Source organism: Oikopleura dioica, chromosome 1 (assembly GCF_907165135.1).
Source record: "Oikopleura dioica chromosome 1, OKI2018_I68_1.0, whole genome shotgun sequence".
Taxonomy (NCBI): domain Eukaryota; kingdom Metazoa; phylum Chordata; class Appendicularia; order Copelata; family Oikopleuridae; genus Oikopleura; species Oikopleura dioica.
Window position 1 is genome coordinate 4,623,532 of NC_137291.1, and position 27,388 is coordinate 4,650,919.

Sequence of the window (27,388 nt, forward strand, 5' to 3'; positions counted from 1 at the left end):
GGCGAAGATTCCTTGTTTGGAGGAACCGATGATTTTGAATCAAATGGAGTTTCTGGCGGAGAGTTTTCCGAATGCGAAGTTTTTACGGACGATGATAGACAAACTAATAATTGAAAAATTAAAATATTTATTATTTTATTCATGTTTCATCATCATTTTTGAGATATAAAACGAAACGCTTTTCAAGTCGCAAATGCCCTCATCAACGACCGGGAAAACATCTACCAAACCGACGCAAATCCGCCTGTTTTAAAACTCTCCCGCTTCCGAGACGGCCTGGTCTACTGGAATGAAACTGTAACAGTCGTAGACGAGTACTGTAAAAAATACCAAAAGCGATGTCTTACGATCGAATATGAAAATCTCCTCGACCATTCCAACGCGATCGCTAGAAAAATTGGGCAAGAACGAGTCTTGAAGTTATTTTTAATGACTTTTCTTCAGGAAATTCTTGAAAACAGATCTTGACAAAAGCTGGAAGCCAAATCCGCTCAAAACTTTTTCTCCCAAAAACCGCGGCGCTTCAAAAGAGCTCAAGAAAGTGCTCCAAACTTATGGAAAAGAACTGACTAATCGAGCATTCTTCCAGCTCGCGAATTTTGGATGGGAAGACAATTTGAAATACGAGGAAAATTTTGAATCATTCGAGAAGCCGAATGCTGAAATGACAAAAAAAGAAAAGGAGATTGTAAAAGAACTCGTAGAAAATGTGAATTTGGATCGATATCAAAATATATTGAAACTGAGTAATTATGAAAAACTCATTCGATTTTACAGAAATTTGTAATAAATAACCTTTCGAGATGATGTAATAACTATTTTCTTCCTGCCCGTTAAGACGAATAAAAACACTCAAAGATTGAAGGCATTGATTGACAGTTTAATTTACAGTTTTTTGCAATAAGCAGCTGGTTTTGATAGCAAGTAAGATTAAGAAAAATCGTAAGAACTCGTGTTCTTGTTCGGTTTCTTTGCGATTTTCGGCTTTGGCTTCGGACTGGGAGTTACGATTGCACTGGAAATTTGCGGCGGTAGAGGCGGGAATGTGGGTTTTGGAGGGGCGGGCCACTGAAAGGCGTTCGAAACAGCGGGAGCGGACGGGACAGGAGGAGCAGGGCGAGAGGGACGACCAGATTGATAGTTGATTTGAGCTTCTGATCGATTTGTTTGTTGGAAAGGCGTGGAACTGAACGCGATGAATGAAGAATGAAAATGTTTCATGGAAAGTACCTTGTTTCTTTGTCACTCTTTCGGAAGAATTTCAAGTAGACGAAGACGCCAAGCGCGAGGATAATCAAGAAAATCGCGGCGCCGAAGCAGAACCAAAGAATGAATTTCCACTTGCAAAACTCTTTCTCTTCGCAATTTTCCCCGGTATAGCCGCATTCGCAGGAGCATTTATTATTTGTCAACGGCTCTCCCCTGAAGAAGGAATGAATAATATAAGTAGAATTGTAACTGATAACGGTCAGCTATCAAAACTCGTTTCATTATGTTACATAAAATGTTACATAATTTATGTACCTTGATGAGCAGACATCTTCTGGAATGTAAAACATGCATTTCGGACTAAATCCATCGAAAACGCAAATCGTCTCGTCGTGGCAAGTTTGATCGCAAAAATCATCTTCGTATCCTTCTGGAAGCTCGACATCCTCGTCTTCTATCTTTCGCTCTTTTTTGCACTCGCCTTCGTAGCAATACTAAAACTCTCAAGACTAATTCTTCTTCGTTTTTCTTTACCTTTTTTCTTCCGCATTCGTATCCATTTCTGAAAAAAGTCGCGACGGGGCAGTAAGAATCCTTTCCAGAGCAGTAGAGATCTGGCTCGCAGGAATTCGTACTTTCCCGGCAGAGAGAAGAGGATTTCTTGTACTCGCATGTTTCAAGATCACAGCATTGACCATCGGTACACTCAGCAGAGAGAGGTTTCCGGCAGGAGTCGCAACAAGGACAGATTGGCTAGGAAAAGTGGACATTCGCGAGATCAATGCCTAGTCGATTAAAAATACCTGTCCGCAGTCGCAGTCTTCTCCTTCCTCGACCACGCCGTTTCCGCAAACCGGTTCGCCAAACACTTTTTCTGGCTTTTCAAACAAGCTTTCGACCCTGTTCAAGTTCTCCCTCGCGTATTTCTTCGCATATTCGGACCATTCGTAGTCGCTTTTGCTTCCATGAACAGCACTCATGATGCACCCCGCCGGATCGTTGCAAGTTCCCGCGTGTTGCCGATCGTCTTCGTGACTCAGTCCCAAAATGTGGCCGATTTCGTGAGTCGCCGTTAGCGCAATGGACTGATAGTTTCTGCATGAGTCGATGATGCCGGCCATGCTGGTTCTTCCAAGAACATTTCCAACTGTGCCAGTGTAGGCGTATCCGACAACCATGGGTTGGAAGAACTTTGTGTTGATGAAACCGACGATGGCATCGTATTTTTGAGGAAATGATTCGTACAATTCGCGCCTAGGAAGATAATCAGTATGAAAATTCTTGAGCTAAATTCGAGAAGCTGCGATTCATATTTTCTTCTTTCTTCGAAATCGGATGCGAACTTACCTTTGAAAAGAATTGAAATCGTTCAATGATTTCTCCGCGCTCCATTTCGTCAAAATCCGCTCCGCTTCTTCGCTCGACAAAAACTTGATGTCCAACAAGTGAAAGTCCAGATTCAACTCTTTGAAGTCCCGTCGCATTTCGTCCCTCACGATCGTGTTGAAAATCTTCGCGATCTTTTTTCGCCCTTCTTTGAGATCCTCCATCTTGTGTTTTCGCATGTGGTACTCGACGACATCGTCGAAAATGACGAACGCGACTTTTAGGTGCAAATTTTCGCCGAAACCGGTTCGAACTTTTTTCGTTACGGGAAAAACTGATTCTTCTCCAGCCGGATTGAGGTATTTTTCAGGGCCAAGTTGGGTCCAGATTAAGTTTTTGGCGAAGCCAGAGATCGTGAAGTTCGACAAAAATCCGTCGATAGAAGAATCCTCGAGCAAAATGAAGAGTTTCCCATTTGGTGAGCTATATTTACAGTAGAAATCGGTTTCGGCAGATTTTTGGAAGGTTTGAAGCTCATCGAAGGGCGTTGAAAGACTAAAAATACGATAAGAGAATGTCACATTCGGAATGTTGTTTTAACAACTTGAAGAAAAAGCCTTTTTTGTTTATTTTGAAAAAGAGGAGGCAGAACCAACTGTGCGCTATAAGAGCTCAGCGGGGTACGTTTGCCTTGTAAAAATTATTATACTGGTGACTGAAGTGTCTTTTCGTAAAAAACTGAAGTCAGATTGAGAGTCACATGATTCGAATCGGCTTCATTTTATGGTGCTCATTAGGCCGATTCATCGAAAAAATATTTTGGTACTTATTCATTTAACTGAAACTTTGTCAAATAGACTAAAAATCTACCATTCTTTTCTCGGGGCAAACGCTTGAAATACCAGGGAGGGTCCTCTAAAATACGACCAAATCTTAGTCCAGGGGGTCCCTAAAATATTGTTAAATCGTTGGAAAAGCGTCCCCTAAAATATGATCAAATCGTGTTCTGGGGGTCCCCTAAAATATGCATCCACAGTCACGGACACAGAAACTTACTTGGCGCTTCCGTGCTCTCGGATTTGCCCGTTGACGATTATATAAGCGAATTTTATAAGATTAGTAATGTTATATTACTCATTCGTTGTCATCGAAATTGAATGTTCCAATCAGAATACATAACACGCTTTTCTCGTACGTGACCTTGAATTCATATTTTAGGGGACACCAAGAACACGATTTGATCATATTTTAGGGGACGCTTTTCCAACGATTTAGCAATATTTTAGGGACCCCCTGGACTAAGATTTGGTCGTATTTTAGAGGACCATCCCTGGTACTCGGTATAAAGAAAGACCATTTGAAAATTCTCAATCAATATCTCACCTGAAACTTTCAACACAGCCATTTTCAAAATCGCCTTCAATTTTCAAACTCGCTCCACTTTTCTCTGCCCTATTCAAATGAAGAAAACAAAGAATAAGAAACATCATCCTTTCTCTTCTCTCTTGTTACATTTCTATCGTCTTTGAAGCGTAATTCTTTTACGAGAGAAAACAAAAAAATCAGCCTCAGCAAATATACGTTGTAAAAGAGTAACACGCCCGCTTATTCATGGCTGGGACACAGTTTCATGAATAGACTCTTTCAAGAATTACTCTAAATTACTACTAATTCGAGTTGAAAATTAGTCCTTTGAGAATTGAGCTGCGCTGACTCATTTTTAAAGAGTTGACCTTGAGGCAGCTCAGTAAAGGGATGAAAAACAAGCATTTTGTGGGCTCGGAAAGCTGTTTTTAAAACCTGAGTCAGGGTCTCGGAAGAGTTCAAATATATTATAACACATTTTTCAGACCCTGACTCAGGTTTTCGAAGGAGGTATGTGAAGCTCAGGATCCTGACTCAGGGTGCCGAACTCAGATATTTTTACAGTATAAATTGATTTATTAATTTGTCAGTTTTTGATCAAAGAACCATGAAAGAATGGGAATTTTTCTGGAAGTTGCGATATAAAATATTGAATAATTGAAGAGAAGAATAGCAGCAGAGTCAGACAGAATGGAAATTTTATTCATATCCCATGAAGTGATTGATTCCGTGGACGATCGATGTTATCACTGGCATCCAGCAGACCATGAATCGACACCAGTCGAGAAAGCCAGAGTACATAACGTAAACTTTCTGAAGGAAAAATCCGTTACAGTCAGCTTCAAGGCGGAAAAGAATACGATTGATAGGAATAGAAATAGAACATAAATATAGATGATGATTAACCTCCCAAGGAGTGGAAGAAAACTGCTTCAAGTCGACTTTTTCTTTGCACATCGGGCAGGTTTGCTTCTTTCCGACGATTATCCAGCCGCGAATACAGTAGTCGTGGAAGGAGTGGCCACAAGCAAGCGTATGCTACAGTTTGAATGTTAGTAAAGAGTTGAATAGACGTCCCCTTACCTGTTTCTCTGGGACGCCTTTTTCGTCGCATCCGATGTTCGTTTCTCCACAAACGCCGCAAGTGTCTTTATTCAAATGCTTCATCGGCATTCCCTCGTCCGTGACAAAGCCCATCGTTGAAGCCATTCTATCCGTGCAGTAGTCCGCCAGGTCTTTCGTGACAACTCCTAAATAAGCAATTCTTAATAACGCCATAAGTCGTCAAAACTCACCGAAATAGACGCCATAGAAAAGCAAATTCAGCGTCATTTCCAGCCACGCTTCGGCGTGCATCAGCAGCCCTGGGAAGCCAAAAAACGCGATCAGGAAGCCGAGATACCCAGCAGTTCCAACTCCGTAGGTCAACTTGAAGACTTTGAGAAAATATCCGTAAACGACTCTTGGCGTCCATCTATCCAGCGGTTTTCTTGTCGCTTTTCTGGTCAAAAAGGTTAGTAGTAATAAAAAAGCCCATGTTTCCGGAAAGGTCACCGGAAGTACTACACCGGAAGTACTGACTGATAAGCCGAAAGTGTGAAATTGATCAGTCAGTACTTCCGGTATAGTACTTCCGGTGACCTTTTCCTTTTTTATTGTTATCTCCAAAAACACCGCCTTCCACGCTCATTGGCTCTCGCGGTGAGTGCGCAATATTTTGAACTTCTCTCGCTCTCACCCCAAGGTCTCTAGAACTTTTGTTGATTCCGGCTCGCCTGTTAGAAAAAGGTAATTATGAATAAAGAGAATTTATCGAAGAAGCATTTTATAATATATTGTTATAATTCATCTGCCAAGATTAAAAATAATTATTAAGTAAAGTTCAAAAATAAAAGTTATTAGTACGCCTAACCGGCGGAAAATAGCGGTTAGTACGCCTAAATCGGCGGAACATCATGCCAGTACGCCTCATCGGCGGAAAGCGCTTTTATTTTGTCATTTTTACTATTTGAGCCCGTTTTCACGGGGTTCAAGTTCTAAATCTTGGGCTGCTAAGCTTTTAAGTTTGGGGTGGTCTTTGACACGATACCCTGCCTCTCACGGTATTTATGACGGAACTTACTTGCTCATAGCTTTTATATGGTAGGATCCCCATATTCTGCATCTGAGTTTAATTTTTTTTTTCTTTGGCAGATGCTTATAATAATGTTCCTCGACGAAATGTTCAAAAAATATTCGCTTAAATAGATTTTTAGCCCAGATGCTGGGTATATTATGAGCGATCATAATCCACTGGAGCATCTTAGCACCTTCTTGATTTCGAAACGAAAGTCAGTTCTCAAAGGCAAAAACTACAACGATTGTATGAAAGATATTGGCTCTACACTGGCCAAGAATTCTGGAAACTTTACAGCTTCATGAAACGACCGATCTTTAGGTAAGCCATTTCTTTTCGATTCAACTGACACAAATGATCGATTTAGATATTGGGAGAACTTCATCATGGTTGAAGAGCAATTTCGATGAACTCTGTGGAATCATTCTTTCGCCCCTTGTGATCAGGTATTCATTCATCAGATGAATCAAGAGTTTTATTTAATCGATAGCTTTCTTCAAGAAAAATCAAGAAGATTTCGGACTCGCTTAGAAGAATTTTGAATTTCGGGAATGGTGTAAACGGACCAGAAATACTTTTACATTGCAGCTTCGTCGTCGATCCAGACAAATGCAAAGAAAACATTGATTTATTACTAGGTCAAATTCAAGAGGTATTTATTTGCTTTGAATTCCTTTCTCTGACAGAATTTCAGCTAAATCCCCAACCAGCTCCTGATGCATGTTTCCTGCCAGTCGTTCAAGTCGCCGCTCAAGCTTTTGATTCCTGCCAACGCGCTGGTAAATTGTTCCTGTTCCACTCTTCGCTGCCCACTGTTGCCGCTCCCGGAAAATTGCAAAACAGAGATGACAGAAAACTCATAGGTGCGGTCTTTCTTGCTTCTTATTTATAAAAACAAGTTTATTAGCCACTGACAAGGAAAAGTTCCTCTTCCAAGCTGCTGACAAAATCTACGAAAAGGTTGGAAAAGATCTCGTTAGGCAACTTCTGTGGAACTCTTCCTCTTCCCATCTCAGTATGTTGACGTTGCTTCTATTCAAGTCGCACTGCTGTACACTTCTGTCGAAAGACGACTTAGAATTCACAATTTACAGGTTCCTTAACTGAATACGTTTCGTTTGTCAACTTTCCTAGCTCGGCGTAATCAGCCAACTAGCGGACGTATACAAAGTTGCAGAAACAGATGCGATGATGAATTTCTTTTCCAAACTGGCGGTCAGAAGTTGCAGAGACACCTCGCCACAGAAGCTCAAAGAAGGTTAGCGGCCCATCCCGTTTCAATTTTCTAACAGAAAGTCTTTAGGAATAATTCAACGCTTTCCTATCGCTACCTATCGAAAACATTGCGCTGATCCTAGCTCAATTGGCCAGTTGATTCTCCCTGAAAGACTAAAGGTAAGTTCCTGTCCTTCTTTACTGTCTTAAAAATCGAATCCTAGGTCATGCCAGCATATATGAACTCTTTGTTATGCAACGACGACATTTTCCCCCATCACGAAACAAATACGGACGACTGGGCTTATCTCAGACAGAAAATCTTGCAGATGAATGTTCGAGCTTCTTGCGCATATTTCTATGCATGTGTTTATCCTATTCTTAATACTGCGTTGGATCCCGCACTTCCAAAACTTTCTTTGAGATGTTCTATCGAAAGATTCAAACAAGAACAGGTAATATTCACCCTTTAGCAATTTTTACGCTTTCTAGGTTTATGTTATTGAAAATGGACTTCAATTGTACATCTGGGTCGGCGAAAATGTCACTCCAAACGGCGTGCAATCAATTTGGGAAGTCAACTCTTCCCGACACTCTTTCAAAGCTAGAAACCGAGCAAAGACGTCAAAATAACAGAATCGCGAATGCAAAGACTAATGGTTAGTTTTGAGTAAGAAATTTGCGCTAACCGATTTTGTAGAACGAAGACAGTAAAGGCGCTGGCACGACCTCCTACCTTCCCGTTCACGTACACAAAGAAATCCATCAGTTACTAACTGCGAACTAGAATTTTCTGAATCGTGCAGCCTACGTATGATCCTCCTTATTCTCTATCGCTGTTGTATCTAGGCAAAATTCATTATTTGAAATCTCGAGCTTGTTAAACCCCATTCTATTCTGTGCTTTTGTTCATCTCAAACTCGCGTGCAATATAACTTATATTTCCAAAAGATATCTAGTATAAGTAAAAGTTACGACTGTAAAAATTGCCAAATTATTTCGTCGCCGGTGAGTTAATATATACGGTGTGTACCATTCTATTTTCAGTTTATGTATCTTCAACACAGCTGCTCGCATGATCTTTTAGACTTACCTAATACCGAAAGGAAACAAAAAGGCATGAAAAACGTACTTCGCTTTCTTTCTTTCCAAGTTCTAGCTTTGTAGTCTGACGCCTAAATAATTGAACTTCTAGCTTCTTGAGCGCAATTCAACTGTAAAAATTCCTTTCTATACCTTTATTTTTTAGGCATTGAAAAACGAATTCAGAAATACGCAAAAATCCTTTTCAAACTTTCATGATAATTTTCTTTTATTGGAACTCAGTTTATTAATAGATACAGGCTATCGGGATCTCCTTGACGACAAAGAACAACTGCTTAAATCAGGCGCATACACAGAACAAGACCAAGTCATCCAAGAAAACTCCCTCATCATGCCTTCAAAGTGGCAAAATTTAAACAAGACGAGACTGCAAAAAGAGTGCAAGGACCGCGGGCTTTCAGTCGCTGGCAAAAAACAGGATCTCCTGTCAAGGCTTTTGAAACATCATGAAAATGATGAAATAAAAGTCAAGAGGTCATCCAAAGGCGCGTTTATGAAACGGCTAAGTGGATGCGACACCGAAGAGATTACTCCTGTGATGATATGTTATGCGCAGCTCCCCGAGATCAACCGACATTTATCTATAACGCCCAGCACTTTTGTATGCGTTATACATTTGACGTGTGCAGAAGATGGCAGTGACGTGCAGACTGACTTTATGATTGAAAGAGCCGACCTTTGGGATACCCGAAACTACTATCACTCACGAAGGCACTTCACCAGCCTCAAGACAGCCCCACAAATCAGAGCACGGGTGTTCCCTGTTGCGTATTATCGATCAGTTACGATGAACGAGGAAACGCGTAATCATCGAATGACGAGAAAAAACACAAAGATACTCCGAAAATTCAAGCCTTTGCATATAAACGATCTGTTGTCACACTCTTTTTCGGTTTTGGGAAAAAGCAAAGAAGATCAAAAAATCAAGGAAATATACGATTCACTACCGCCCGTGACCAACTCTCTCTTCTATAAACGATTAAATCGCTCGATGGAAGATTTTAATCATGCCTTCTCCGGCAATATTTTTTTTGCAGTTCTGATTTGTCTGTTGGTGATTTGCCGGGAATCGATGTATGACATTTAAATTGTTATAGCATTTTGATATATATTTTAGGAATTACAGGATTGTTTGTTCGACGAGGATGATCCATCTGAGGACGAGGGTGATGACGATGACGATCCATGGTACGTCCCGAGCGGCGCCTCTGATAATGACGAAGGTTTAGTTGAAACTGTATTAGAATCGTTAGTAACATAATTTCAGATGGAAAAGGCGAGAAATCCGACACTCCATCAGGGGAGGAATCCGCTCAATCGACGGAGGAATCCGACCCTCCATCGGAGGCGGAAGACTCCGATGCTCAATCGGAGGACGGCATTGAGCCGGAAAACGAAGAAGAGCCCGCTCCAAAAGTCGCAAAACCTTCCGTTGAAATCGAAACAGAAACTGAAAAGAAGGTATGAAAAGTTCTGGGTCCAATCTTGACTTGAGTAACAGTTTGAAAAGCCACAAAACTAGTATTTCCCGGAAAGCAGCTTTTTTTTTCTTGAAAAATACTAATTCAACTATTTAGGGAGGCGAGAATAAAAACGAGAGTTTAAATGCTACGAGTGCACCGATTCCTCTTGTTCTTCAAGCGCCAGCTGTTCCTTCTAAAACGAGTGAGCCCTCCAAACCATTGTCGAAAAAGGAGAGAAGAAAAAAGAGACGACGCGAGCAAAAGCCTCGACTTCGCTCGACAACATCGAGAAAATATAATAAAAAAGGTTTGAAGTTTTCTTATTTCAATTCATTAATTCTGCTAATTAAGAGAACTCTGGCAACGACGCCGATTCTGAAGACGCTGACGATGTTCCTCCTCCAGCCCCCAAAATCGCCAACCTCGACTTCGACCCAAACGTCCCGGGGCCATCCCGGTTCATCAGAGCATTCGTGGAAAAAGTAACGGGGCCATTCAAAAAACCGCAAAAAGGCTACGAAGAAGTTGGATCAGACAGTGATTAGGTCGCAGAAGAGCGCAATCACGGACAAATACGCTTTCTTTTCCGACCGATTCTTTTAGCTCGATCTTTTTGTAACCTCACTGCCCATTTATCGAAATAAATATAATGCACGACGGAAATAAAGAAGGAGCGAAAACTCCTTCCGACTGAGTTAGCATCAAATTGCCAGTTTTCAGAGCATCTACTCGTGAAGTTGATTAGTTAGGTTTGAAATGAAGTTGAAGCATTTTGAAGAATTGAATTTTTATTTGAAAGAAGCGAAACGAGAGCTAAAAATGGTCTTTGAACACGCGAAAACTGTTTACGGTAATGTACCGAAAATATTAGGTCGAGCAAGAGACTCTCTTTGCCGAAAAATCGTCAAAAACGAAGGCATGAGCTCGATTACGCAGAGAAAATCCGCGTGGTCGGGCTGGACTCGGAAGAGCCCTTCATCCAAGTCAACAACAATTTCTTCAAAAGAAACTACGAAAAGACGCTCGGGACGACGATCTTCTTCGACGGAAGGCGCAGAGCATAATCGGCCAGGAAATCGGAAAAACCAAAAGGAAACTACTGAAGAAAGTTCATTTGATCAAGAGGCGCGACTCCTTTCAGGAAGCAGGTTTGAGTCATTTTTGAAATTTTCGATTAGTAATTCTCAAAAGAGTGCGAAAAACGATGATTGATGCCCCATCATCAGCAAAAGAAAGAAGACGGTTTCTTCAAAAAAGCGCGAAAGAAGAAGTTTCCAATGTTTTCTTTCAACGAATGAAATGGGGCGAAATGATCAATCCAGACGACTACAAAACGCACGAGCTAATTCCTGAAAGTGATCCTTCAAATGACGATTTAGCTGGAAAAGAACAGTCTGTTACTTTTGGCCGTCACAATCCTAAGAAAAAAGCTGAGGAAGAGGAAAAAATGCCGACAAAGTGTATCAAATCACGAGAACAGGTTACTTTTCTCTATTTTTTCGTCCGGTCATTCAAAATTTCAGGTTTCAATTAGATGCAACTTCGAATTCATCGATTTTAAGTCGACGGCGAATCTTAACTTCACATCCTGTCGACTTTCAAGCCAAAAGAATTGATCCTTTTTCGCACGAAAGAAAAGTACAAGGACAAGCTCATCAAATAGAGAGTCCAGGAAATAAAAATTTATATGCAAGTGGTAAGTTCTTTCTTCTATCTGCCAGAATTTCATGGACACTTTTCTAGCATCACGAATTTATCGACGCGACAAAGGAAAGCTTCATCTACCAGCTGAAATCGAAGGATTCTCTTTTGAGCAACTTGAATTTTGTTCGTGTTGGAAGCAAAGATATCGAAGTCGCGAGAATTAGAGGAAGAGTGCCCGGTCGACTCGAGCTGCAGGAAGAGTCCGATGAGCCGAGAAAGCTGGAAATTGATGATATTCCAACTTTACAGGTAAAGAAAAGAGAAAAATTGTCTGTTCTCAACTGTTTTTGTAGCCCGTTTCAAATACCTACTCGAGTGGGCACGATACTTTCTTCATAAAAGATACAAAGCTTACAGATCTCAAGTCAAAGCTAATCGTAATGGACATGCAAGCCGAGTTTATTTGTAAGATGTGATCTTTACAAGCCCACCGACGCTACTACCAATCCTTCACTTGTTCTCGCTGCAATGAAACTTGAAGATAATTTCTATGATAAGCACATCGAAGCCGCTGCCGAATACGCTAAGAAAGCCGAAGGAGACGACAAACTCGCCATTCCCGCTCTCGATCAGTGCTTGGCCACGTGGACGGTTACTATCCGGTCTTTCGAGGTTATCGAGTGAAAGTGGCTGATTTGAACACGCGCATCTCAAAGTACGAGCTAGAGAAGGAATTGGATCGCTATGGAAAGATTATTGATCTCATTCTCATCCGTCGCTGCCCAACCGTTTGCTTTATCGTCTACAAACACAGGTACAGTCTTAAAAAACCGTTTTGAAGTTAATTTTCTTGGTCTTGTCCCCTAAAACTCGCGTTTAGCAATGACGCAAGAAACGCTGCCAGAAAATTGCATAACCTTTCGATTTGGTCAACCCGTTTGCGCGCTGAACTGGCGAAACCGAGCGGCAAGTCGAGGTAAGGATTATTTTCTCGGCGGCAAAGCACCCAGAAATTAAAAGTGCAGGGGTGACGTTGATTTAAGAGTGAACGATTGCACGATCCTACGATTAGTTCACCACTTTACGAGAGCGATACTGTAGTCTCTGTCTGTCTAATTCGCCTTTTCGAAAACTCGCGCCAAATCGAAAAGCAGACACGCCACTTACGATTCTTAAAAGGGCGATACGAATTTACGAGAGAATTAGCAAGTGCCGAAAAGAGACGGTCACCGAAAGAGTCTCAAAAGTCGCCCAATTCACGAGTGTTCAATTATCTAATGGAAATTTTAGAGGACGTTCTCGCTCGCCACGGCGGAGACGATCTCGCTCTCCTCGGCGGCGGTCTTTTTCGGGGATCGAAGACGTCGACGCTCAAGATCACACTCTCGAAGACGGTCTGACTCACGGCGCCGCTCAAGATCGACATAGTGTACTATCGATCACGATTTCTTCTGGACCGATCCTATGCCTTGAAGGTACCTACCATTGAAAATCTCAACTCACAAATTCCTAGAAACGCTAAGCAAACTTCACAAATCGCTCTTCGACTTCTCCGAATCACTTCCTCAGCAAATGAAATACGCCCAGCATTCCGCCGCGATAAAGCCCGCTTTTACCAGACTTATCTATCGAGTCTTTTGATTCTCAGCAAAAGTTCATTCAATTCTTCGCTACTGTAAATTGTTGCTTCAGTAAAACAAAAAAGCGAACATAAGAAACATTATCATTGATAATAAACTTGACAGATACAACCTCAAAACTTTCTATAGAGTATATTTACACAACTTTATAAATAGAAAGACAAGATCATATCCATTTTGGCAGGTTTTCATGACTCTTAGATGCCCTAAAACTTTTTCTATTGAAACTTTTAAAACTTGCCCCCCAGTTCTTCGCGTTTTTCTTGGATAGCGTTTTTTTACATCATCAAATCAATTTTCAAGGCATCCAAAAAGCCTTTGATGAATCTGCCTCTTTTTCTTCGCTAAATTTCTTTCCTGCGCTTTTAGTTCAATATCAGTCGGAACTTGATCCCCCAAGAAGACGGAGATAATTCGCATTCATTAATAAGTGTATTTGAATTGCAGTACAGTGTAATCGCGATTGAATAATTACTTATTCAGCTTCATTTGATTTTAAGAAAAATAATGTTCAAAATTGCTCTCTTTTTTTTACTTGCATTTGAATCATTTTCAAAAAGTACTCATCATGTTTTTCCTGCAAGTTATAAAAGCCCCACTCACCAAAAGAGGGCGTCTAGAGCAGCTATTTTTAGAGCTTTTATATCCCACCAAGAGGTCACGCTATTTTTAGTAACATTTGGTTCGATTTGCCTAGGACTTCGCCCCTTCCTTGGTCTAAATTCTATTCGCAATTAAAGTCGAAAAGAATAATACAAGATCAATTGAAATTTTATTACAGCTTTTTTGATTTAATAACTATTTGGATTGACAGGAAAGTCTCATTGTTTGGGACGTAGCTCTTCTGCATGCTAAGCGATTTAAATTAACTTGATCGTAGATTTTGTCTTACTGGAAGCATCTCCTTGTACATTTGATGGATGGTAACTTCAGAAACACCAGTAACGTCACTGATTTCCTTGGCGGTTTTTCTTGTTTTTGATGTCTGAACCTCAAGAAGTTGTCTCAAATATAACTTTTTACCTGTGAGGCCATGTAAATTGCCGCTGCGGCAAGAGAAATCGGGGATCTACCTTCTGCCAAATCCAACTCGACGGATCGCTTGGCAATTTTAGTTGAAACAGCCTCGACTTGCTAAACAAGCGAGATATTGAAAAATTGATTGCAAAATATACTTTTGTGAGGTTGAGCGAAAAGCAAAAACGCATCATGAAGTCTTCTGACGAGATAGTTTTCACAGTTTTTTCGAGAGTTTTGATGATCCACTTGAAGCAGCGACCAATTTCTTTCTTCGAAACCGTACAAACAGCGCAGATTTCCTTCAGATCAATCAGGTTTCGATTTATTCTGATTATACCTTGAATGTGCGCGGAGCTCCTATTTGTCGACAGGCAACATAAAGACAAGCTCCGGCGATAGCTTCGTGTGACTTTTGTCCTGCTTGATCGTAAATTTCCTTGAAATTGACTTTTGCCTGATCCAGAACTGATCCAGAAATATTCAAACGATGAGCCATAGCCCTTGATATTGTAACTTTTGCTCAAATTATGATTTTGTTGTACTCAATATTTCGATATGCCGCTAGAAGGGCTCGATCAGTAGCGTTCATGCGAGCTCGGTACTCCTCGTTGACAGTTCTCAGATCAGTCGACAGATATCGGTTTTCAATTTCACCGACTCGGGAAGATCTCCATTCACTACTTTCTTGTTTTTTTTTTTCAAATTCTACTCAAACCTTTTCACATCAATCATTCTGTCGCCCACAACGAGTCCGCATTCAGTGCAAATTACATCGCCTGCTCGGTAATCGTCAACTAAAGCTGCTCCTGGATGATACGGACATTCAAACATGCTGAAAAAAGAGGCGACATGATTCAAAAAAATTAGTTTATTTCATTCATTTTGCAGAGGAAAAGTGGTGCACAGGATAAAAAAAAACATTAATAATGTTACATTATTCTTCTTTGTCTTCGTTGTTGCTCTCTTCAGAAATCGTAGTCGTGTCGAATCTCGCCATTCATCAAGGCCTCTCTGATGAGCTCGTCCCGGGCTTCTGGCCAGTTAAGCGGTCGCTCAATCAGCATGATGTCTGGATCGTTGAGGACGATGATCTCCATGTCGTCGTCGCTGGAAGAGATGATGATCACTTCATTGTCATCGCTGATTTCGATAACAGAGGAGTCGCTTGAGTCGGCGTCGTGATCGTGCTCGGTGTCGTTTTGCTCGGCGTTTTGTGTGTAGTCTTGACAGTCGCAGTCCATGTCATCAGAAGGAGGAGGGGTTGGATTGTAGTCTACGGTCTCCAGAGAGACGTCGAGGTCAATGTCGACGAGTGATGGCGATTGAGCCGGGTAGACATACATATCGGAATCGGTTTCCCAGCGATCAGACATTCTGGTTTGAAGGTTTTTGTTTTCTTGAAAGTAGAATTTTTTTTTTGACTGAATGACCATTTTTGGGTGTGGTTATATTCAGAAGCTCCAGACGCTTTGGCGCCAATCAGTTGGATCGATCTAAGCTGGCGCCAATGTACAATCGGAAATACTAATCTGATTTTAGTGAAGCGATCAGCGGGGGATTAGACTGCATCTGTTCCCAGAATCGGCAGATAGGCCTTAGATTTCCGCCGGATATGTTTGTATAATTGACTTTTCACGGCTTAGCTTCACTCAACCATGGAGAAAATGGTATATAAGTAGCTCTTAACTCACTAATCTCATCAAATCCAGCAATATGCCTAAATTCGAAGTTTCTGGCTTTTCTGTCCGAGTTTCCAAAACCTACGGGTTTTTCGTCACCATCACCGGAACTTGCGCGAATCGAGACGAGCCTATCAAGCTCAAGAAATTCTTCAAGAAAGATGCCTTTGCCGAAGTTCTCCCCGACCTTGTCGCTGGAGAAATGAACGTGGTCATCATTGGCCGCCGCAACCAGACTGACTTCGAAGCTCGAAACAACATCCAGTACTACGACTTTGTCCTCGAAGACATGGACTGGACCGACATGTAACTCACAATTCTCTGCGAAACCTCCCTCTCTCTTGTCACGTGGTGTTTTTTCTTGCGCTTTTTTTTTGTGTGCTTTTATTTCCAGAAATAAACTTTTCTCATTGTAATTTTTCAATGTATATGTTGCAGGTCAATAATTTTCGCAGTTGATAGCCAGATTCATTATAATGACTTTGATTGCAGTGAGATCTTGAAACAAGATCAGGAATTTCTGACATAGGAGGAAGTTCGTTGACGAATTTTTCAAAAGAGATATCATCTTTGATCAGATTGATGTCCATCGGTAGACTAGTGCTGCGCTGCGCCCAAGAGTACCGAAATCTCGCCGATTCATCGGCAGCATCTGGTTTTTCAAGAAGAAAGGAAAAGTCTATCAGAAGACGAAATGGTGGGGCCAAAAACTCGATTAGTTCCATCAGGATTTCTTTCATGTCGAAATTAGAATCAACAAGGAAAATCAGTATTGCATTTTCCACAATTCTGTTTGGTTTCGGCGGGTTGATAATGAGATAATTTCTCAGCTGCCGCAAATTTCCGATCTCTTCGAAAAAATCTAACTCGTCACGCTCAAGTTCGAGTTCTTGACTTCCAAAAAGAGAAGGCATTTTTTGCAACTCATTTCTCTCGGAAAAATTGAAAGGCATTATATTTCAATTGAAAGATTTGAGCAGTTTTAAAGGAAATTCATCACGCATGAGTAATTTTAGAGAAGTTTACCGTCCTTTGAAAGTGGAGTGCACGTTATCTTATCGTTATTTACATACAGTTTAAAAAATACATCGCTAAGAAGTCTTTTTGATGTAGAAGTTCGGCAAACTAAGCCGTTTGAAGGTTGACGCCGCAGAGCGGTCAGCTGGAACTTGTTTTCTTCAAGATTTACTCCCTTGAGGCAATTCAGCATCGCTTCGAATTCGATTTCAACATTGTGTGGGATACCTTTTGATGATCGTTTGTTCACATCTTTTTCAGGATCAATTCCAAGATATAATTTATTTCCCAAAGCAATAAGAGCGCCGGATTCTGTTGACCATTCCGCTGAAATGATTTAATCTCTCTTAGTTATTTCGAAAACGCTCACTTTTCATAAGACCTGGAGTCTTGTCATTTCGCGTTGTATCTTCAATAACAAACCAATCTTGCCATTCCCGGAGAAACGCTTTTCGGAGATGCGGTTTGACAATCGGCAGAAAGGTCGATGCAGTCTTTGATTTTCGAGTCTCTCCGGATGGAGCAGTCTTTGTCGTTGCTATCAAAATTTTAAGGGGATAAAAGCAAAGTTATCTTACATATAGCGAGACTATCAGTATCGCAGTAGTTGAGCTTGAAACTGCCTTTTTCGAGATATTTGTGGAGGAAATCGTAAACGAATCTTAAAAAGAGCAATTTCGATTGCTGCAAAATGGCAACAGCCAGCACGACAGGCTTGTCGTCAAGAATCTTCGCTTTCTCCATCGTCACTTGAGAAAGCTCGTAATCTCCATCTTCTCGGGTGAGCGGCTCCGAAAATTTGTAGTGCGGTTTCTGAGCTGCGCGCGCGACTTGATCCTCGTTGCAAAAATTAACTCGCGGACGATCCACAATTTCCCCCATCTTTCCATACCCGCTTATTTGAACATAATTAACTACAATTTGAAGACGGCTTACCAATTCCCAACCGTTTTAAAAGCATTAGCAAGAGCGGCTTTCTTCTTCAGAATTGATTGTATGCGTCCCTCTGTGATCGACTCGCAAAATTCTCCAAGGCATTTGTCCGATCTATACTGTACAAATCGAGACACGTTCGAGATTTTTAGACCAAGAGACATGTAGAACTTGGCGAGCTTTGTTAAAATCAGCAGCTGCTTCCCATTGAAAGTCTGGACGACTGTCTCTTGTTCGATCTTTCGATCTGCCATCTTTGCTCTTTCTTTCATGTAGGGCGAAACCAAATCTTCAGTTATTTTCATCCTTTGGATCACTGGCGGGAAATTCATGTGCTTGATTTCCGATGCGATGTCTTCAGGTGTATTTACATCGGCAACAATGAATCCAAAAACTTGATCATTTTTGATTTCATCAAGAAGATCACCCTCTGTATGTTGCTGGTACATTTTTCCCCAATGGCGAGAGCGCATCCGGATGTTCTGCTGTTTTTTACGTTTCCAAACGCATTCATGGATGAAAACAAGCGTGCCGCGTTCCATCAAGACATTTTTCTTTCGTTCCCAATTCTCATCAGCTTCTCCAGGCTTGCAATAAGGACAGCAAGAATGAAAAAAACAACCAAGAAACTCAAAAAAGTATTTCTTCTCGTCAACACAAGCGTATCCATCTATTGTCCAGTCAAACACTTGGAACTCACCGCGATAATATTGATGTTGAAGAGGAACACGTTCGCCATTCTTCGAAACAAGTAGATCACTGTATTCATCAATATACGTAAGCCATTCCAAAGCCACCAGGCTGTTTCCTTTGGCCATAATTTGCTTACGGAAACTATCACCTTCGCGAATCCAGCGTATTCCTTAATTTAAATTCTAAACCGTCGAACAATGATGATTACCTGGAGTTGTTGGCATTTCTTGATTTTGAGCATAAAGATAGAGCGCATTGAAATCAAGAAATGTTATCTTTGTGAATCTGTCCCCGTTGGGCGCGTACTTTGCATTTTTCGGAGCAGGAACATCATCTCGTAGTTCAGTATATCGCGAGAAAACATTGACAAGGCCGCCGATAATGTTGCTGCGAAACAGTTCGTGTTCTTCAGTGCTCGTTATGCCGAAGGAGTCTTTATATATCTTAAGTCAAAATAAAAAATCAACTACTTACATGAAAACGGAGCTGTCTTTGAGTAGTAATTGAATAAGCAAATCATCGCATATTTCGGAAGGCTAAAGCATAAAGACGGGTCGACTTTGAAAGCTTTAAAAAAGACTTTGAATTGAGATTCAATCGCTCTGGCAAATGGATTGACGTCAAGCATGTTGTAGTTCTGGAGCCAGTCGACCATGGAAGTTTGAGGGTTGTTTCTTTTCATTTCTTCAAATTTTCCTTTTTCTTCCAAGTAAAGATCGTGATCAATATTAACGTTCTTTAAATGAGAAAAGAAGCAGTCATAGTCGGGAAATTCGTGGCAGGTTTCAATCTCCGAAATTGAGTGAAACAGCTCGTACGGCCAGATTGACTTTGTTTCGCCGATTCCTGCTTGTTCCAGGTACTTTGCAAGTCCGATCGGCGAACCAAACAGCATGGCGTCTTTGAAAGCAAATTTATCCGTCGAAATCGAAAAGAAAGACGAGCCCTTTTTGATAACATTGAATGATTTTGAGTATCTTTTCTGCAAAAGAGGTATCAAATAAGGAGCCAAGACATTGCAGTCGAATTTGGCGGAGTTAAAGCCGTAAATATCCATGGAACAGTAACGCTTTAGTTCGTTAAGCAGAGACTGCAGCTTCATCTTTTCTTTTAGATTTTCTTCTTGAAATAAGGTTTTAGTCTGTAAAAAAAAATGTTTCTTACCGCTGTTGGTGAGTCCGTAAAGTTTTTCAAGAGCAACTGAAAATGCGGGTGGAAGAGACATTTCTGGCGACATGGTCAACCCTTCAATTGTAAGAACAAACTCTTCTACCATGTTCTCGGCATGAATTGATGAGTCTCCTTTACGCATGATGAACTTGTCGAAGCCAAAATTTGATCCGATTCCAATCGACAAAAGTTTCAAAGATGAATGAATTTCAGTTTCTTGACGTTTATCTCCGAGTGGGCTCTCATAAGTTTCAATATCAAAAGTAACTTAACATTATTATTTCAACTTATTCAGGCACGGCTTACCAAATTTCGTCTTTCGAAAAGACTTGTATTTTTCTTCGAGGAGTCCCAATTTTACTAGCTCGCTGATCGGATTGATATTCTTTCCATATGCTTTGAGAGTCGGTTCAATTTCTCGATTGGCTCTTTTCCTGCAGATAGCTTCATGTGCATCGCGAGTGTCAGCTTTTACGAAAGTCATATTGCAGTTTGTATTGCTACATCGGTAGATATTTGACTTGAACGCTATAAATATGTCAGGAAAAGTCTCAAAGAAATTTTAAAAAAACCATTTGTGTTGTAGACAACAAAGATTCGCGAGGGCTCATCTTTTTTCACAAACAAGTAAAGCGGTTCCTCGACCTTGGGATTCTTGACCCGAAATCGTCCTATTCTTTGAAAGGCGACTCGCTTCTTCAATTGAAATTGATTCGAGTTTGTGTAGAGAATGATTTCACGCCTGATTTCTTTAGCAATGGTAAAGTAATTATCGGGAGAAAAAGGTCCATGATAATTGAAGAATTTGAGATCCGGCATTTCAATAGCAAAATCTGCTATTCGTTCAAATCGTTTTTCCATCATCTGTAATGATTTGACCAGCATAAAGTACGGAATCGGGTGGAATAAAACTTTTCCATTTGAGACAATCTCGTAATAGCAAGTCTTTGGTGACCAGAATGCCTCAAGCGTGAATTGGTATTTCCCAGTTTTGTTTTTATCGTAAGCTTTTTCTATTTGAATAAATTTGAGGGTATAATGCTCTTCGAATTCTTGTTTTGTTGACAATGGACAGTCCCTGGAGAGATTACGAACGTAGTTTACAAAACCGGCGCTTGTAAGTAATCCATCGCTGTCAAAAAATATCTGGTAAGGTGTCTCTGAGCGTAAGAGTTCCCCAATTATCAAAAAAGGGGAAACATTCTCTACTGTTACATTGAATTTTCTCATGAGAGTCTGAGCTTGAGAGATGCTTTTATTGCTAGGAAATAAGGTCAATTGTATCACCAGTGTTTATTGATAAAAGATTGGGAGCAGTCAAACAATAGGAAAAAGGTCAAAAGTGGCAGAAAAGAAAAGAAATCGCAAGAAAAGGAGTAACAAAAAAGGAGTGAGAATAAGAAGGAATGACAGAAAAAAGTGTTTCGTGGAGAAGAGTTTATCATTGTTTCTTTGCTGGTGTTTCTAAATATCATCAGTGTTTGAAAATAAAGAAAACGCTTACTTGGAAAGAGTCGTCGAGGCTTCATTCGTCTTGGAACAGGATTCTTTCGTTTGATTTTCCTTGCAGACTCGATAGGGTGCATTGTGTGAGCTGTCTCCACCATTTGTTCGAGAACAACGTAGTCAGAATTGGATGGTTCAGTGGATCCTTCGAAGAAGACCTCGAGGTCATCATCGCTCGGTATGTTGATGGCAATTGATGAGTTCGATGTTGCGTGAAGCCGTTCAAATCTAGGAACGACCATTTCCACTTCAGTTTGAGTTGATGCGTCTCGCATAATAGGCTCGTCCTCGTTGTCATCGTTACATTGCTCGCATTGACAGTCGTCTTCAGACATGGCAGAGCTGGAGTCGTCGGAGCTGTATTGCTCGGCGCTGTCTGCTACGATTTGCCCTGGTAATGGAGCCCATTCTGGATCAGCGGTCATGTCGGAGTCCGAAGAGTGGAGGGAGACGCTTTCATCATCATTATCAGCAAGGATCATGTTCTCAATGAGTTGAACTCCATCATTATCGAAGTCGAGATTGTCTGCAAGCTCTCCTAAATGAAACTATAGAAAAGGTTTGAAATTATCTAACTCACTTGTTAGTTTGTTGAAGTCATCAGCGTATTCAACTGGAACATGATCGGCTTCCTCAGCGTACTCGAGTGCTATTTCATACAATCGGAGATTGTAAATTTTAGAAGTAGCAACCATTTTATCGGCTATTTTTTTTAGATTGTTCATTTCAACTGATGACCTGCTTTTGAAATTTGCGGTTAAATACGAGAGTTTATGGTTCAGTTGAATCGCAATTTATTCGGGAAAACAAGATTACAGGTCACGGTTAAAACGGAAGAATGGCAGCAGTCTGAGATCAAAGAAACAGTGTAAAAGGCACGGTGCGTTGGCGAAGCAAGAAGAAAAAAAACGGAAGAATGGCAGGAGTCTGAGATCAAAGAAACAGTGTAAATGGCACGGAGCGTTGGCGAAGCGTGAAGAAAAAAAAACGGCGGATGATTTTTGGCGGAAGTGTTGTATTTACATCGGATTGTCTTGAGGAAGCGGAGGTCTGAACATGTGTAAAATGTAGTAATCCGATTATTACCTATTCGGATTTGAAACGTTGTGGGCTCTTGCGGGCGCGGAGAGATCGTCTCGGAAGTGCCTGAAAAAGGATTATTAGGATTATAAAGTTTGAGCAATTACCTGTTGTCTAGCCGGGGCGCGTTGTCTAGCCGGGACGCGTTGAGGAGTCGGGGCGCGTTGAGGAGCCGGTTCTCGTGCGAGTCGCGGGATTCTTCGTCGTGGCTGTCGAATTGGCTAAATAATAAAGAAGATAAAGACTAAGGATCATTCTTAACCTCTGGTAGCGGATGACGTGGCCACCATCGTGGAAGCTGAATATTCAGGTTGTTGTTCATGAAGTCTGCGAAGCCTCTCGGGTTGACTTGAAAGTTATTAATAAATATTTGAAAAAACTCAATTACGTAGGACAATCTTCAGGCAATACAGCAGCCAAGCCACCAGGAGGACCAGAAGAGTAATGCGCCAATCATAAACCTCAATTTGGCCAGAAAAGAGGTCTGAAAGAGACTTTAAAGAAAAAACATGGAGGATGTGGGTTACTTATGATTGACGAAAGCCCAGGTCTTGGGGTGGTTGGCGGGCGTGTTGGATCGTTGGGGCCAGTTGGAAAGGCAACCATCTCTAAACTGAAAATGGTAAGTAAAAATATTTTTTTTTTTTGGACAGTCATAAATGGCTCAAATTGATCAATTGATCAAGATGGGCCGCTTACCACCGTCCGGCACTTTTTTTTATACGAAAACAAGAAAAAAGATCAGGCCTAAAATTTACAGAACTAAAACGGGCAATTTATAAAAGAGGAGCTGGCGGGTGAAGGAATCGATGGTGAACGCGGAGAAAATCACGGCGCAGCAGTCGAAGAATGTGAGTGATGATGGATGTTAGGACGAAAATCGTCATCATGAGGGCGGTGATCGTGGCAAGGAACCAAATGTCCGGTTTAAGTAAAACCTTCCTCTCGTCGAGGAGGATTTCTACCAAAACTTTTTGGAAATTCGGATCCGAGTCAAAATCCGATGGCAACGCATCGTCGCGTATGCAACTCGCCATTCTAAATATGTAAAATGATTAATTCTTTCCCTTTGACTTTCTTCTAATTTCGTTAACGTTCGTCAGTAGTACAAAAAACAATCGTCATTCTTATACAGTCTACATTCTTATACAGTCGACATTCAATTTACCCCGCCAAGTTCACCGCTTATAGAGCTATGCAATATAAATGGTCAAAATGACGGGGGAAACAAACTTCCTAAAGGCGGGCTTCTTCTCGGTTGGTAGGAGTGGCGGTCGGCTGCTGCTCAGCGGCTAAAATAACACTAAGTTGCCATATAAATTGAACTTTATTCACCTTTGAAAGCCTTTCTGATTCGTCGCCAACAGTTCTTCAGTTTGAGTTTGATGCTTTCAGCTCGCAGCTTGCCGAGAAAAGCCAACACATAAAGGGCTAAGACAGTGCCGGCGAAGGATGAGCCAAGGTTGACGCCAACGTCTGAAGCTCTTTAAACTTTCTATCAGTAAAACGCTGATCACCTTGAACCCATGTAATGCCTGGTTCACCTTGAACCCATGGATTGCCTGGTTCACCGGGCTTGTACTTGTCCATCACGAAACCCGCGTTTGGATGTGGGTCATGGGCGGGCGCTGCAGTGGCTGAGGCCGTCTCGGTTGTCGTTGTTGGCGGCGTGATGGTCGGATCGCTGCCTGGAAGTCGGAAATAGCCAAATTTCAACATTCTAATTAGTAAAATAAAGAAGTAAATTTGATAAGAGCTGAAAGATTGAGTTAACAATCATTCAGATATAATTTTTCCGTGTGACTTTCTTCTTATTCCGTTTACATTCGTCAGTAATACAAAAACTTTCGTCAGTCAAATACAGTCGACATTCAATTTACCCCGCCAAGTTCACCGCTTATAGAGCTTTGCTCTTTAAATGGTCAAAATGACGGGGACAACAAACTTCCTAAAGGCGAGCTTCCTCTCGGTTCTGCTCAGCGACTTAAATTCAACTTAGTTTCAATACAAATTGGATATTATTTACATTTGAAAATCCTCTTGAATTGTCTCCAGATGATCTTCATTTTGAGTTTGATGCTTCCCGCTCGTTCGTAGATAAAAGCCAATGCATGAAGGGCTAAGATTGCGAGGTAGAAGGATGGTGGAAGGAGTATACTGTCTAAAACTTTTTTTTTAATTGATGTCAGTCAAACAGTGATCACCGTTTCGCCCTGGATTATATCCGGGCATATAAACGATCATCTCGACTCCCGCGTTTGGATGTAATTCATCGGCGTGCGCTGCATCTGAGCCCGTCTCGATTGTCGTTGTTGTCGGCGGATCGCGGCCTGGAAGTCGGAAAGAGCCAAATTTCAACATTCTAATAAAAATAATAAGTTAGAGAAGTAAATTTGATTAGAGCTGAAAAATTGGGTGAACAATCGTTCATCTCTAACCAAACTTGATTTTTTTTAATAGGCAGAATTACAGAAAAAAATCATAATCAATTACAGTTCCTTATTATACGAAGCAGTTGTTGTTGCTACTGTAGTTGTCGGGTTTTTTCTCTCATTTGGTCCAATACGAAATCTCTCATTCCGGGGAAGAAAGAGGAGAAGAAAAATTTTTGATATTTTCATTTTTTTGTTATGACACTTCTGGCAATGAACCCATGAGCGAGCTAGGATAGGGCGCCCTCCGGCGCGCTCGCGAACGAAAACGGAAAAAAGCGCGAAGATAAAAATAGAAACTGCGAGTCATCAAGAAACAGAGTGATGGAGTCAGCTTTTCGAGACCTGATTGAGACTGCAAACTACTACAACGATCGAGATGACGAAATCGCTGATAAGGACAAACGAATAAGAATCAAAACCCTGATCGACTTGGTTATCCACGAAGAAGACGCCTTCAAGTTATCGGAGATGATGGGTAAATTATCATGCATCATAGATATAAAATTTCTTTAGAAGCTGAACCAAAAACCAATCCTGCCATTGAAGAAATCTTACAAGTCATCGGAAGCTGCCTTGAGAACAAGTTTAACCTAGGTTTGACAGATTATCTGCGCATAAATTATCCTTTTTTTCAAGATGAATACGAAATCATAGATGAGATCTACGAAAATTGATACTGTTTTTTCAAGTTTATTCAATAAAATTCAGACATAGAGTTCTTGTTCGGTTCTTCTTTTGGTCGATTTTGAGCATGACAGAATAAATGTAAGCAGAGAAATATATACAAAGTATCCAACAAGGTAGGCGCAGAAAGTCTTGTGGCTCGCAGACCAGGTAGTTACACTAAAAAATATATTAGTTAATGCAAAGAAAACTAAACAAATACTCTGTGATGTTTGCGGACATCTTTTTTGAAAACATAAAGAATTTACCTCGCTTATATACAGATCGAAATTGCCTTAGGCCTGGTTACAGAATTCCAGAAATTCGTCGAAGCAGCTGACATTTCCAAGCTCTTGCTCAATAGACCTTTCTTCTTTTATTTTTTCCTCCTTTTCGAGGGTGGAAAGAAACTGAGTGACATCTGCGTCGCTCAGATAATCTAATCCGCTGTCGCTGAATTTGTCTAGTGTTTTCTGCATCAGCTCGTCGACTTGCTCTGTCATCGATTTTTTAGCCGGGAGAATGTCGGTGGATTCAGAATTCTTTCTTTTTCGAGACTAAAATATCTTTAGTTTCATTTGAACTCAGAGATAATCTTACTTTAGTTGAAGGTTCGCCATTGATGATTGGCACAGCGTTGATGAGTGATGCTAGAATATGTTTTTAAAGAACATAATGAATCGCTTGTTCTTACATTTTGGTTGCTTTGGTTGCAGATTTTCAACCGAGTCGATAGTTGAATTCGCTAGGATATTTTTAGAAATGAATGTCTGGGAACGACCTACCATCGAAATCTAATCGATTGCGAATTTGCACCGTCGACTCATCGCGTTTGATTTCTGGGTTTATCGGGGTCAGAGTTAAATTGGGAAGAGTTTCCCATGATTTCATCGGTGTAGATGTGGGCAGCATAAACCCTCTGATGTCCATCTGACGTAGCGAGTCATCATCATCGGATGAGATAATGATTGGAGAATCTGGCGAGTATGAAATCAACCTTTCGAGGGGTCGAATCGCGTCGGGCTCTTTTTCCAGAGCTTGAATAAACTCCTCTGAAAAAAAATTTTAAGCCATTATTCTTAAGGCTAGATGTACTTGTATATTCGAGAAACTGTTTGAGGTTCTCGGGGGCGACTTGCTCTCCAAGATTTTTGAATTTGCGGCTGTGGCGAGCCATTTCGCGGTGATGGAAAAAAATCTTTTGTTTAGCGATCGAAAGCTCTGTTTTTGCAAGTTCCATTCTCTATTTTGTAAATAATTTTGAGTGATGTGTTGAGCCTGCTGACCTTTATATGGGCTTTGCAGTTTATGCGCGAGTAACTTGAGAAACATCGCTCTGCAAATATTTCCGGTTCTAGTTGGATTAGATTGTATATTCCATCCGGGCATTTTTCTCACGGCTCGCTTTCAACTCAAGAATTATCCCTGAAAATTGTAGACCAAAGACACCGCGGGTAATCTTTTACTTCCTACAATGCCTTCGGTCTCCTACTGTGACAAATGCGACGCCCTCTTACGGAAGTAGATGCTCATTTATCCTGCAACTGCAACCCAAATAACAAGATTACAAAATGCTTCAATAGCTCTTACTGCTCTTTACAGGACACTCTTCCTGTCACTTCATCTTTAAGCTTGTTACTTATATAATGACCAATAAATGACATTTTTGAAAGTTTTTTATTACAGTGAGATTACAGAACTTCCTTTTCGACAGTGCCATGCTCATCGATCGTTATTTTAACTGAATGGCACGACCACATGACCAAAGTTTGAGCTTCCGTAGTTGGTTCTTTGAAATCAAGGACGAGATTCATCCAACCTTGAGTTTCTTCTGTTCCAGAAAACTCGTGAGCAAATATGGACGATTTCTTGAATTGCTCAAGGGATAAGGTGTTTGGTGAAGTCGACGAGACAAGCTTGTCCATGACATCCATCAGTCGAAAATATGGCCAAATCGGAAGTTGGTTAGTTATTCGCTAAAATAGAATTTTTAATAAAATTCAAAAAATTCTTTCTACCATTGGATATCCAAGGCAAGACTGTCCATTTAATGTGAGATTGATGTTTTGCAAGTCTTGATGGAATCCAAATGCTGTCGTTTCCTTATCAA

The 27,388-nt window shown here is 40.9% G+C and overlaps 7 protein-coding genes across 7 annotated transcripts; 2 read left to right on the forward strand and 5 right to left on the reverse strand.

Moving 5' to 3' along the window:
- Positions 1-872: 872 nt before the first annotated feature.
- Positions 873-4,238, reverse strand: LOC145700610 (zinc metalloproteinase-disintegrin-like EoVMP2). Its single transcript, XM_081777908.1, has 7 exons — positions 3,919-4,238; positions 2,557-3,090; positions 2,013-2,463; positions 1,744-1,962; positions 1,525-1,703; positions 1,231-1,422; positions 873-1,186 (listed from the first exon to the last, which is right to left on the reverse strand). The coding sequence occupies exons 1-7, from the start codon at positions 4,023-4,025 to the stop codon at positions 931-933; spliced, it is 1,938 nt and encodes a 645-aa protein (XP_081634034.1). The 5' UTR covers positions 4,026-4,238; the 3' UTR covers positions 873-930.
- A 230-nt stretch (positions 4,239-4,468) lies between these two features.
- LOC145695705 (E3 ubiquitin ligase RNF121-like) lies at positions 4,469-5,438 on the reverse strand. Its single transcript, XM_081772705.1, has 4 exons — positions 5,196-5,438; positions 4,984-5,150; positions 4,807-4,938; positions 4,469-4,713 (listed from the first exon to the last, which is right to left on the reverse strand). The coding sequence occupies exons 1-4, from the start codon at positions 5,254-5,256 to the stop codon at positions 4,600-4,602; spliced, it is 474 nt and encodes a 157-aa protein (XP_081628831.1). The 5' UTR covers positions 5,257-5,438; the 3' UTR covers positions 4,469-4,599.
- Positions 5,439-6,174: 736 nt separating this feature from the next.
- LOC145711694 (protein transport protein Sec24D-like) lies at positions 6,175-7,343 on the forward strand. The gene is made up of 7 exons (XM_081789386.1): positions 6,175-6,262; positions 6,338-6,405; positions 6,507-6,668; positions 6,711-6,879; positions 6,924-7,110; positions 7,151-7,274; positions 7,320-7,343. The coding sequence occupies exons 1-6, from the start codon at positions 6,175-6,177 to the stop codon at positions 7,158-7,160; spliced, it is 684 nt and encodes a 227-aa protein (XP_081645512.1). The 3' UTR covers positions 7,161-7,274; positions 7,320-7,343.
- Positions 7,344-11,092: 3,749 nt separating this feature from the next.
- On the forward strand, positions 11,093-12,247 carry LOC145711695 (cleavage and polyadenylation specificity factor subunit 2-like). Its single transcript, XM_081789387.1, has 3 exons — positions 11,093-11,278; positions 11,542-11,751; positions 11,796-12,247. Exons 1-3 carry the CDS (start codon positions 11,093-11,095, stop codon positions 11,916-11,918), a joined length of 519 nt encoding a protein of 172 aa, XP_081645513.1. The 3' UTR covers positions 11,919-12,247.
- A 1,675-nt stretch (positions 12,248-13,922) lies between these two features.
- LOC145695702 (transcription initiation factor IIB-like) lies at positions 13,923-15,176 on the reverse strand. The gene is made up of 6 exons (XM_081772703.1): positions 14,818-15,176; positions 14,645-14,779; positions 14,440-14,602; positions 14,258-14,401; positions 14,106-14,216; positions 13,923-14,067 (listed from the first exon to the last, which is right to left on the reverse strand). The coding sequence occupies exons 1-6, from the start codon at positions 14,931-14,933 to the stop codon at positions 13,948-13,950; spliced, it is 789 nt and encodes a 262-aa protein (XP_081628829.1). The 5' UTR covers positions 14,934-15,176; the 3' UTR covers positions 13,923-13,947.
- A 7,010-nt stretch (positions 15,177-22,186) lies between these two features.
- Positions 22,187-23,214, reverse strand: LOC145711696 (uncharacterized). The gene is made up of 5 exons (XM_081789388.1): positions 22,708-23,214; positions 22,569-22,664; positions 22,443-22,528; positions 22,288-22,401; positions 22,187-22,246 (listed from the first exon to the last, which is right to left on the reverse strand). The coding sequence occupies exons 1-5, from the start codon at positions 22,835-22,837 to the stop codon at positions 22,187-22,189; spliced, it is 486 nt and encodes a 161-aa protein (XP_081645514.1). The 5' UTR covers positions 22,838-23,214.
- A 3-nt stretch (positions 23,215-23,217) lies between these two features.
- On the reverse strand, positions 23,218-24,947 carry LOC145695706 (uncharacterized). The gene is made up of 3 exons (XM_081772706.1): positions 23,698-24,947; positions 23,516-23,656; positions 23,218-23,472 (listed from the first exon to the last, which is right to left on the reverse strand). The coding sequence occupies exons 1-3, from the start codon at positions 23,897-23,899 to the stop codon at positions 23,417-23,419; spliced, it is 399 nt and encodes a 132-aa protein (XP_081628832.1). The 5' UTR covers positions 23,900-24,947; the 3' UTR covers positions 23,218-23,416.
- Between the last annotated feature and the right edge of the window lie 2,441 nt (positions 24,948-27,388).

Bases quoted from the DNA above. Each gene is read 5' to 3' on its own strand.
- LOC145700610 (XM_081777908.1), bottom strand. From the start codon at position 4,025: ATGATGTTTCTTATTCTTTGTTTTCTTCATTTGAATAGGGCAGAGAAA. The intron at 2,464-2,556 runs GTAAGTTCGCAT...TTATCTTCCTAG, and splicing joins GATTTCAATTCTTTTCAAAG to GCGCGAATTGTACGAATCAT. The intron at 1,423-1,524 runs GTACATAAATTA...TTCCTTCTTCAG, and splicing joins GAAGATGTCTGCTCATCAAG to GGGAGAGCCGTTGACAAATA.
- LOC145695705 (XM_081772705.1), bottom strand. From the start codon at position 5,256: ATGCACGCCGAAGCGTGGCTGGAAATGACGCTGAATTTGCTTTTCTAT. The intron at 4,939-4,983 runs GTAAGGGGACGT...TTCAAACTGTAG, and splicing joins AAGGCGTCCCAGAGAAACAG to CATACGCTTGCTTGTGGCCA. The intron at 4,714-4,806 runs GTTAATCATCAT...TTTTTCCTTCAG, and splicing joins TTTCTTCCACTCCTTGGGAG to AAAGTTTACGTTATGTACTC.
- LOC145711694 (XM_081789386.1), top strand. From the start codon at position 6,175: ATGAGCGATCATAATCCACTGGAGCATCTTAGCACCTTCTTGATTTCG. The intron at 6,263-6,337 runs GTATGAAAGATA...ACCGATCTTTAG, and splicing joins AGGCAAAAACTACAACGATT to GTAAGCCATTTCTTTTCGAT. The intron at 6,406-6,506 runs GTTGAAGAGCAA...TTTAATCGATAG, and splicing joins ATTGGGAGAACTTCATCATG to CTTTCTTCAAGAAAAATCAA.
- LOC145711695 (XM_081789387.1), top strand. From the start codon at position 11,093: ATGAAATGGGGCGAAATGATCAATCCAGACGACTACAAAACGCACGAG. The intron at 11,279-11,541 runs GTTACTTTTCTC...ACACTTTTCTAG, and splicing joins GTATCAAATCACGAGAACAG to CATCACGAATTTATCGACGC. The intron at 11,752-11,795 runs GTAAAGAAAAGA...CTGTTTTTGTAG, and splicing joins ATGATATTCCAACTTTACAG to CCCGTTTCAAATACCTACTC.
- LOC145695702 (XM_081772703.1), bottom strand. From the start codon at position 14,933: ATGTTTGAATGTCCGTATCATCCAGGAGCAGCTTTAGTTGACGATTAC. The intron at 14,780-14,817 runs GTTTGAGTAGAA...ACAAGAAAGTAG, and splicing joins AGAATGATTGATGTGAAAAG to TGAATGGAGATCTTCCCGAG. The intron at 14,603-14,644 runs GTACAACAAAAT...TACAATATCAAG, and splicing joins GCGGCATATCGAAATATTGA to GGCTATGGCTCATCGTTTGA.
- LOC145711696 (XM_081789388.1), bottom strand. From the start codon at position 22,837: ATGACTGTCCAAAAAAAAAAAATATTTTTACTTACCATTTTCAGTTTA. The intron at 22,529-22,568 runs GTAATTGAGTTT...ATAACTTTCAAG, and splicing joins TTGCCTGAAGATTGTCCTAC to TCAACCCGAGAGGCTTCGCA. The intron at 22,247-22,287 runs GTAATTGCTCAA...ATCCTTTTTCAG, and splicing joins GCGCCCCGGCTAGACAACAG to GCACTTCCGAGACGATCTCT.
- LOC145695706 (XM_081772706.1), bottom strand. From the start codon at position 23,899: ATGTTGAAATTTGGCTATTTCCGACTTCCAGGCAGCGATCCGACCATC. The intron at 23,657-23,697 runs GTGATCAGCGTT...AAAGAGCTTCAG, and splicing joins AGGCATTACATGGGTTCAAG to ACGTTGGCGTCAACCTTGGC. The intron at 23,473-23,515 runs GTGAATAAAGTT...GTGTTATTTTAG, and splicing joins AATCAGAAAGGCTTTCAAAG to CCGCTGAGCAGCAGCCGACC.